Below are 10750 nucleotides of genomic sequence, written 5' to 3'. Positions count from 1 at the left end.
TATAATTTGAGAAATACGGATAAAAGTAAAAGAGTAATTCCCATTGTATTTTACTTTGGATGCAGAATCCCTATACTATGAATTGGGAGCTAATAGGAAAAAGAACGCCAATAATATAAGCTAGATTGTAAGATTCACCAGGCAATTTAAAAAATGTGTTTTATCACAGTTCAGTATAAATAGCAGAATTCCTCGGATTTACGTGATTTTTTTTCTATGTGCATTCTGGGATCTCTGATAATTGAATACAACTGCAAAAGGGCTTAAGCCAGTGACCTCAAAACGAGGTTCCCAGAACAGTACACAGTGGTAAAACCTGAGGCAATAAAGCGCCACTGAACTGAAATGTAAACATTCATACTATTAGGACATGACCGAATTTTCACTTGATTTAATTTTGTTTTGGAGTTCTACCGGGCTGTCTTCAGACACATCCCTTTCATATCTTAAATTGTGTCTCAAAGGTGTTTGAGGAGAATTCAACAGTCTGGGGCATCCCAATCAAGTTTAGCACATAGTTCGTGTAATGTTACAGAGCACTTTCTGAATGTAGGGGTTACCTATACCGACTCTCCCCGAGCGAAAGGAGGCACGTTTACATTTCAGGGTCCCTTTGAATGACTAGAGTTCGAAAAAATCTCAGTTCCTACACTTTTTTTCCCCGAGGCTCAGGGGTCACTTGTCCCGCAAGACACACGTACCACACTCACCGTCTTCGGGACTCGCAGCCTGCGGAGAGCCTGCTCCAGCCGATGGAGAAGAGGGTGTGCGGAAGGAAGGAGTCCGGCGCGCGGCCGCTCGCGGGAGAGGGCGGGGGACGGGGAGAGGCGGTGCTGGCGCGCGCGGGCTGGGTGTGCGCGCCGCCGCCGCCGCGTCACCAGCGTGCGGCACGTGCCCGTGTTTACGTCCCTCGTGGAGCAGTCTACGTCAGCAGCCAAATGGCAACATTGTGGCGATACTGAGGTTCAGAGTTTATGAGACGCGTTTCTATCCGTCAGGCCGGCTCCGGGCGGTCGGGAAGAGGAGGAGAAGGAGGTGGGGCGGGGAGATCGGCCTGGGTGAGCGGCGGAGACGCACACATCCCCGGCCCCTACAGCCTACCGGCCTGCCCGGCCCCGCGGGACCCGCTCCTCACCTTCGGAGAGCCGCAGACGCCGCACCGCGGCCTCGCGCTGGGGGCGGCGGGGACAGGCGCGAGGCGCTACCGCAGCACCGGGCTTGTAAACAGATCCAGCTGCACGTGACCATGTGAACTACCTGCTCCGGGGACGCGTATTGTCTTTCCGGCGAGCCGCACCACAAAGGAGCGCGGCGGGTTCAAGTGAGGAGGGCCGGGCGAGCAAGCTGGAGGAAACCGGCCGGCGCGCTAAGATGGCCGAAGGCGCCAGCGAAGGTGAGCGGGGGCGCGGTGCAGCCAGCCGGTGAGTCTTCGGGCGGGCGGGGCCAGCGTCGCCTCCCCGCGGCCTGGCACCGGGACCTATGTCGTTCGCGCTGGAGGAGACGCTCGAGTCGGACTGGGTGGCCGTGCGGCCCCATGTGTTCGACGGCGCGAGAAGCACAAGTTCGTCTTCATTGTGGCCTGGAACGAGATTGAGAGAAGTTTGCCATAACCTGCCACAACCGGACGGCCCAGGCAGAGCAGGGAGACGGCGGAGCAGAGGGGCACGAGGGCGCTGATCCCGGAGCACCCGCGTCCGCGGGACCCGCGGGCCAGGCAGCCCAGCGGGCAGGGGGCCGGCCCGAGGCCATTGCCTCTGCGACTCTGGGTAGAAGCCCGGGCCCCGGGAGGGCCGGCCTGGGCGGAGGGCGGCTCTCCGGAGCGCGCGCGCCTTCGAGGAGGACCCGCTGCTGCGATGTCCCGCTGGCAAGGGGCGGAGCCCCTCCAGGGGTGCGGGCCAAGACCAGCCCGGTCCGAAGGGGATCTGAAGGCAAAGATGTGGCGGGGGCCGCTGCAGCAGCAGCCCTGCCGGCTCCCAGGGAGGCCCCGGTGTCCTCCGTGCGAGTAGTGAGCGCTTGCGGGGCGGTCTCCGAGGAGATAGAGGTGCTGGAAATGGTGAGGGAGGACGAGGTGGCCCCGGCGTCCCTGGCGCTCTCGGACGCAGAGCAACCGCCTTCCACCGCCGAGCTGGAGTCCCCGGCCGAGGAGTGTAGCTGGGCCGGACTCTTCTCCTTCCAGGATCTGCGTGCTGTGCACCAGCAGCTGTGTTCTGTGAACTCGCAGCTGGAGCAGTGCCTGCCTGTATTCCCCGAGGAGCCCTCTGGCATGTGGACCGTGCTGTTCGGGGGCGCCCCAGAGATGACCGAGCAGGAGATCGACACTCTGTGTTACCAGCTCCAGGTTTACCTGGGCCATGGCCTGGACACCTGTGGCTGGAAGATCCTCTCCCAGGTACTTTTCACTGAGACCGATGATCCCGAGGAGTATTACGAAAGCCTTAGCGAGCTGCGGCAGAAGGGCTATGAAGAAGTGCTTCAGCGGGCCAGGAAGCGCATCCAGGAGGTAAGAACCTAGTCTGGGCTCCAGTCTTTGCGTTTGGCTTCTCACTGCCGGAGGCTGGAGCCTGGCTGTGAGCATTTGGGAGACTTTTTCTTCTGGACAAGAGAAGAGGAAGAAGATGGGTTCCTTACCAAGGAACCCCTTAATTCCTTTCAATGGTGGGAAAACCGTGGCTTTTCTTAATGGCCCTCTGAAGGAACTTTGTTAAGTCTTTAGATTTCCTCTTCCCATTTATCAAGTAGGTTCTGTGTAATAAGTGGTGTGTTTACTATTCAGTGCAGCGAGTAGGATTAAAGCCATTCCGAAAAAAGGCGACCAATAAATATACACTGAGCATTCGTTTCTCTTTTGCCTCTCTTTCCACCAATAACTGCTCGGATATTAACCCTACTTTCTGATGTCCTCTACATTTACTCAAAATAGTTGGTTGTAGGGAATACAGTTGGCCTTTTTTTAGTCTCCATTTGTAGTTTGGCAACTTAGGCAAATTTTAAAATTCATAATGAGTGGCCTATCCAAATGAAAAAGCACTATGAGAATGTATTTTTAAAGGTTTATGCATAGTCTCCAGTCTTTATAGCTGGCAGATGTTTAACTCCTGTTTTAGGGAGAAAAAAAGGTCTTGGGCAGGAATGTTTATTATACTTTTGTACTTGTAAAAGTAGTACAAAGCTTTTTCAAACTGTCTTACACTTAAAATTACAGGAAGTAATGGGAAAGGTCTTCATGTGTTTATATGAGGAGATCTGTGATTTGTAGGATATACATAATTTGAGGTCAGGCCTACCGAACAGCTTCTGCTGAAAGAACTGTACTAAAGTATTTTAAAATATACTTTAGTTTTTTGGGTCACCTGGCTGGCTCAGTCAGTAAACTGTGCAACTCTTGATCTTGGGGTTGTGAATTTGAGCCCCATGTTGGGTGTAGAGATTATTAAAAAAAAAAAAAAATTAAGAAAAAAAAGATACACTTTAGTTTTCCTAATGGGCACTAACAGATATTTCCTCAAAGCTATTATTTTTAGTATTAGTACCAGTTGAGGTTAAAGGTGGCGTGAGGAAATGCCCCTTTTTATGGTGTTTATATTCCTGACATTGTGTTGTCATCTGTTAACCTTGCCTGTGTTTATAAAATTACCCGAATCCTGCTGTTAAGGCTAGGAAGCTGGTACCTCCTGGTTTCCACATGGAATTGTATGTATTTTTTATTGCTTGCTTTGGGGCTTGAGGAAGTTTTTTTCTCACTTAACCCACAGTGCTCTCATACAACTTCCTAGTCCAGGTTTTTACTCCTTCCTGTTAGTTTACTTTGTGCTAAGCATCACCCACCTTGGTAATGTGATTCTAGAATTCTAGGGATGTTTTTATTTCCCTCTTTTTTTTTTTTTTTTAAGATTTTTATTTATTTGAGAGGGAGCACCTATGTGTGCATGGGGGGGGCAGAAGGAGAGGGAGAAGCAGGCTCCCCACTGAGCAGGGAGCACCACGGGGCTCGATCCCCGAACTCTGGGATTATGATTTGAGCAGAAGGCACATGCTTAACCGCCTGAGCCACCCAGGCACCCCTATTTCCCTCTTTATCATCTACTTCTGAAATCTGCGTTCTACCTTAATTCTTTTTGGAAGGAAGTGATAAATGGTCACATACATTCTCTTTAGAGTTTTGTTAATATTGGCCTGTATTTCTTTTAAACTGTGTGAACAAAGTTAATAGTTATTTGTCTTACTTTTTTGTTAAACTTCGTATTTTTTTTTTTAAGATGTTTATTTATTAGTAAGAGTGCACATGAGCTGGTGGGCAGAGGCAAAAAGCAGATTCCATGATGAGCAGGGAGCCTGACGGGGCTCAATTCCAGGCGCCCCTAAACTTTATGTTTCTTATAGCTCTAAATGATGTAGACTCATTCAGTTTTAATTTTATTGGTATTCGAAAAAGTAATTTTGTCTGGTTTCATTCATTCAAATAGGTGCAAAAATGAGATTTGCCGTAAAATATAATTAATTACGGTTTTCTGGAACTTTTTCATGGGGGTGGAGAGTTACATTTTTTAAAAAGATTATCTTTTCCTAATTAAGGTTATATTAACCATGATGTTACATCCTCTTTAACAAAGAGAAATTTAAAGTTTTAAAGAGTATTTTGTATTCTGGAAGACAACTCAAATGAAATTATAAATTCATTGGACATTAAATATATAAATTTTTGGTGCTTCATTTAATTGATTTGAACAGTATTGACAAATAATTATCAAGACAACAGATAGATTCAGTTATAATGCTCACCCTGATATCTACTGGAAGTTTATATTGAAAGAAATGAAGCTCAGTAGGGAGAAAGGGTGGTGTGATTCATTAGTTGACTTCTGCTGTGGGCATGATAATGGTAGTGTAAGAACATGGCAGCCATGTTTTTTTTGTTTTTTCTTAGCTGCTTAAAATTTTTTACTATATTAATAGTTTGCAGTAACTTTTTTAGGTAAAATATTGAAATTGTGTCATTTTTGTACTAATGATTTTATTAAATTTAATTACATCTAATTTAATGGGTTTTTTGTTCCCAGTTCCGCAGTTGACTTAACTTGTGGGAGTGATTCTAAAGATGTCAAGCCAGGTATATCTGGTAAATCAAACACACTCTTAGCTGTATGTTACTTAGAAAATTTAGACTTTTGGTTATGTTTTTCCTTCTTTAATTTCTCTGAATCTATTTTCTGCTCTTTTTTTTTCCTCCAGTATTCCTTTTTTTTTTTTTTTAATCTATTTAAGGCTTCAGCTTAAAGGCCACACCTGTTTTTGTTCGAAATGGTCAGTAAGTTGTGGAAAGGAGGTGGGGTTTTTCTGTTTTGTTTTTGTTTTTTGTTTTTTTTAGTAGAACAGACTGTACAACTGGACTGTAAACTTCTCAAGGTCACTGGCCTTGACAGTATCTTGAAATTCTCTTTGCCATCCCTAGTTCAGGGCCACACATCTTGTGAGCACTCTTAGTATTTGTGGACCAAGGACACCAGAGGTGTTCTTGTTTTTGTTGTTGTTGCTTTTTAGTATTACAAGAACTCAAAGGATTTGGAAGAAGGGTCTTTTTGATTTAAAGCTGTGGGTAAATAAAATTTTATAAGTTGATAAATGTAAATTCCACATAAGGGACCATGCTACTTAGAAACTCAGTAAAAATCTTTAAAACTGTAAATAACTTTCTAAATAAGGGGTCTTTATCTGGGGTTGGTGAATTCCCTATAAATTGAAGGGAGCTATAGAAGGATTTTAATGGGGTGTTGTAAAGTAGCATGCTAAGTTTTATATGCATAGACATACTTGCATTTTTGGAGAGAGGCTTTTATCAAATTCCTTAAGGTGTTCTTCAGAAAGAGCTTTAAAACCATAACTGTAAATCATTTGCTTTCTAAGCTTTGGGCATACTTCTGTTGGAGTTTAAGTTTTAGAATACACTTATGTATAGGGTTATAAGAAGTACTTCTATATCTTTGTTTTGTGAGAAATTGAAGAATAAAATACTAAGTTTTCTGCTAAACTTTTTTGTTAATGATTCAAAATTTGGTCAGTTGACTGGAAATGAAAGTTTGTGAGAAGCTATAATTTATGTAATACTAATGAGAAAATTTTAGTTTTAAGGATTGATTTATTTTGAGAGTGGTGGGGGGGCAGAAGGAGAGAATCTTGCAAGCCTATCCTATTGAGCGAGGAGCCTGACAACAGGGGCTGGATCCCACAACCCATGAGATTATTACCTGAGCTGAAACCACGAATCAGATGCTTAACCGACGAGCCACCCAGGTGCCCCACTAATGAAAAATTTTTAGGTAACAGGAATTGTAAGGTTATGTGCTACTTAGGACCTTAATCTTAAATGAAATTTGAAATTTATTACATGGGAGGTTTGTTTTGGACTTTCACAAGAATGTGCTGTAAGGAGTGCTATTTATATAGCAGGCACCCAATCCGTGAATGAATCAGGTGCCACCAGGGCTCTTGGGATGGTTTCAGCAAGAGTCTTAGTTGTTGGTCAGAGCTGAGGATCATATTATAGTGTATGGGTGACCCATACCATGGCTTACTTACCTTTGATGACCTGGATTTTGTAAATAGTGGTTTCTGTATAAGGACAACTCTTGTTAAAATAGTTGTGGTCCTTTAGGTAGTAAACCTTAACTATGATGGTAGGCTTGATTAAGATCTAAAATAGTATTCTCTTTGGAGAAGATATTATGTTTATACAGTTGCTCAGTTAACTTCTTCCCAGTTGATTTTAACTTACTGCTAGTAAAACAAATAAACAAAAAAGCATTGAGAGCAGCACGTGTTTTTCTAAGTAGCCATGTAAAGCATGCTGTAGACAAGAGTCTGCCTAGTGTTTGGAGTCAGAAAGACCTGGCTTCCAAATAGAACTCAGCACTTCTGTGACCTGCTTAGTTAACCTTTTTAAAACAGGGAAATTGGGAAGATACTTAAAGGATATCTTAAGATTCAAGATCCTTTGTGTCTTAAAATGACTCGGCTGTAAATAACTCCTGCCTTCTGAGGTTATTGAACGTAAGGGGCAGGGAGCTCTAGAAAGAATGCTTACCATCTCTCCAACCAGTTATGACTTTTGTAATTTTTCTGAAAAACTAAAATTAGTTATAAAACTCAGGAGTACACTGATATCTCAACTATATATATTATGAGAAATCATGATCTTTTCGGAACCGTAGGATGCTGGCCTTTGATTGGGACAGCGTGCCTTGACCCATGATTAGGTGTAAGTAGTAGAAGCAGACTCGGGAAGTACGTAATGTAGTTGCAGCTGAGAGAGCTGTTATGTCTGTATATTCCCATAAAAATAGTGCATACACAGTTAAGGAATAATGAAGCTAAGTGAATTTTGTAGGATTCTTGAAAGTTACGATGAAAGACTTGAAAGGTAGAGGCCGTGAAAACAATGACTTAGATACTAACCGTTTTCTTCATTCCTGTGCCCAAATAAACTTGGCCATTTTTCACGTCACTGAAAAGAGAGATGTATAGGAAAAAAGATGAATATATCCTTTTAGGTTAGTGCATCTGTAATGCAGAAACATGGAGGCTGGAGGCAGGATAGCACTGATTTATGTGGTGCTTTTTCTGCTTGCTGTTAAACATCACATGATGCCCCATCCACCAGATATTTCAGACTTGAAATCAGGCATGTTTCCTCCTTGCTAAACAAGGCCAATTTGGACAAACACTTGACCAATGTGAGTTCAGGGGTTGGGGGGGGGGGACAGGAGGGAGGTAGAACAGAGAAGGTGAATGGGTCGTTTTGTTTGTCAAACTTAACAGTTGTTATGTTTGAATTAGCAATCTTCACTCTCCAGAGCTTCACATGTAACTTTAATCAGTCTCTCACTGTTCTCCATTGCTGTTTTATTTCACCTTTCATTGACTGTGAAATATTGCTGGAAGTGGGAATTGAAAGCAAAAGGTAGCCTTCCGTTGATGGTTAAAAGCCTGTGTGCTTACTTTTTGTAATGGAAAGTTTCCTGGGGCTCTTTTCACTCTCTAATAGGCCAGATCTGCTCCCCCTTAATCTGCCCAGTTTCCTCAGTTGTTGCTGGGAAAAAATTTAAGTTGCAAGGCTAAGAGAATGTAATGAAGACTAATAGTTCCTGATGCTATTTTTTTTTTTATAGAGGTAGTGAAGTTCATTTGGCCTTTCAAGCTTCTTGTAGTAGACTGTTAATACTAAGTAGTCTTAACACAGAGTAAGTTATTAAAGCTCCACAAAGGTAGAGAAGGATTCATTTGGCAAAAAGCTGGAAAATTTCATGAATTTTCTAAAATGTGGAAAATTGCCCTTTTATGCTTGTCCTTGGGTTTATTTTTATTAATTTTTGATTTTTTTTTTAAGGATTCTATTTATTTTAGAAAGAGAGAGTGGGGGGGGTGGAGGGGCAGGCGGAGAGGAAGAGAATCCCAAGCAGACTCTGCTGAGTACCCAGCTGTGAGGCTCCATATCATGACCCTAAAACAGGACCCAAGCCAAAATCAAGCGTCTGACACGCAACCGACTGAGCCACCCAGATGCCCCATGCTTGTCCTTGAATTTTGAATTTTATATGGTTATAATTGCTTATGATAGACTCTTTTCATACTGAAGTGAAGGTTTTGTAGTATAGGCTGTGAAATAAAAATAGGCCTGATGGGATAGAGGAGAATGGTTTTAAGGATAAATGTATGAAGTTCACTTAATGATGTGGAGTTTTATTTTTAACTTTAGGGTTTGAGGGTGGTGGCTGGGGGCTTAATTTATTCAACAAATATTATTGCATTCATAAGCATAAGGAGATTACAGTGATAGAGAAAAATGGTCATTTTCTCCAGAAGAATTTTTAAATACAATTGGTTATCAAATTGGCCTGCTGCTAGGAATTAGTTGAGGCAGGGTTTTTTTGTTTTTGTTTTTTGAGGCATGGTATTTTTTAAGAAGTTCTAACTACACTGACTATCATAAGTGCTTAGGGAAAAGAAAATTTGTTGAATGTGGCTCTGTAAAATCTATTTTTGTCCTAATTCTGATTCTGGTAGGTCGACCTTAAGACTGTCTCTTAAGGTCCTTGGTCTCAGTGCCTGAGGTAGGATCAAGGTTAGAGGTTAAGGATCCTCAGGGTAGTTTACAGGCACAGTATGGCAAGTGTTGGGACCTGAGCCACTTGTTTTATGTGCTCGTATTCAGGTTTAGGTCTCCTTGATGTAAGCTGACTGTTCAGACTGTTTAAGTCGCAGCACTTCTAATTTTGCTAGAGTTTTGTAAGGCTTTGAAAAAGCCCTAAATCATTCTTGGCTGCAGAGGGCATTAGAAGAGGGCAGAAGTGTTTCCTCCTGTTCTTATATTTGTTTTCTTGACCACACTTTGTTCATTACTTGTTCTCCAGGGTGTCCCCCCCCTCCCCCCACTTTCCCCCCAGGCTTTGGTACATTTCCCTATGGTTTCCAGTATTAAAACTACTTTTCCATTTGATAACTTGAAGTTATATTTACAAAGCAGATGTTTAGTTAATAAAATTATTTCTTTAAGCCTTTCTTCCTCTTCACCTTCTTATCTGGGTGAGTCTGTCTCCTCTTTACTGACGCCAATGGGGCCATGACTAGAGAGACCTGTGTGTAGTGAAATATTTGAGGTTTTAAATTTTCAGTCATCAAAGTAACCTTTATTGAATGCTTCCTGTGGCTCAAGCACTGTGCTGAGGTCTTTAAATTATCTCAGGATGTAGGTGTTAGTTGAGAGGTAATGTTTGAGTTTTGAGTCTTGGCTCCTCTACCTGATAGCTTCGTGAATATGGGCCTACCTAATTGTCTTACTTCCTTGGCTGCTACTCCTGCAAAGTGAGAGAATACTGCTGCCTTTAAAAATAGGTTTTGTGTCAGTACTTAGAACAGTGCTGTGTACCCCGCAAACACTTGGTAAATGCGAACTCTTAATGTTAATCTTCATATCAAACTAAGAGGTAGGGATTTTACAGTAGAGGAAACAGGTTCAAAGAGATCAGATGAATTTGCGTAAGATAAAGTATCTGGCTTATAAATCCAAGCCTAACTGCTTCTGTCCTGCTTTCTTAATCATTGGACCATCTTCTTTCCTGTAGACAGGGAGAGAAGCTAACTGATAAACACTGGCAAACTGAAATACTTGGTCAGTGTATCATCACCGAACAAAAACATTAACAGTGTCTGGTTGCTGGTTGTTTTTGGAAAACCTTGATTATGCATGTATACTGTATGTACATATACTGTAATTAACAGTGTGTCTGTAATTAGAGAACATGGTAATCCTAAAGGAGGATAATTTAAATTTGTACATGTATGATACATGAAACTCTAATGTGAGACAGGATGCAGGTCTTTTTTTTTTTTTTTTTTTTTAAGATTTTATTTAAGAGAGAGAAAGAGAGAAGGAACGGGGGGAGGGGCAAAGGGAGAGGGAGAAGCAGAATCCCCACTGAGCAGGGAGACTGACAGTGGGGCTCGATCCAAGGTTCTGGGATCATGACCTGAACTGAAGGCAGACACTTAACCCACTGAGCCACCCAGGTGCCCCAATGCATGTCTTTCTTAAAAGAATCATTTATAGGGGCGCCTGGGTGGCTCAGTTGGTTAAGCATCTGACTCTTGATTTTGGCTTGGGTCATGATCTGTCAGGGTCGTGAGATCCAGCCCCATGTTGGGGCTCACGCTGGGTGTGGAGCCTGCTTGAGCTTTTCTCTCTCCGTCCCCCCCCCCC

General features: G+C 43.1%; 1 protein-coding gene across 1 annotated transcript in view; it reads left to right on the top strand.

Moving 5' to 3' along the window:
• JMY (junction mediating and regulatory protein, p53 cofactor) overlaps window positions 1-10750 on the top strand; it is a 95043-nt gene that overhangs the window by 2871 nt on the left and 81422 nt on the right. Inside the window, exon 2 of the mRNA XM_040622146.1 lies at window positions 2042-2500. Within this exon, the coding sequence (XP_040478080.1) occupies window positions 2042-2500 (459 nt within the window). The remainder of the gene's footprint in view (window positions 1-2041; window positions 2501-10750) is intronic.

This window comes from Ursus maritimus, unplaced genomic scaffold (assembly GCF_017311325.1).
Source record: "Ursus maritimus isolate PB19 unplaced genomic scaffold, ASM1731132v1 scaffold_5, whole genome shotgun sequence".
Lineage (NCBI taxonomy): Eukaryota > Metazoa > Chordata > Mammalia > Carnivora > Ursidae > Ursus > Ursus maritimus.
Note: the sequence above shows the minus strand (reverse complement) of the source record. Positions and strands in the feature narration are given on the sequence as shown.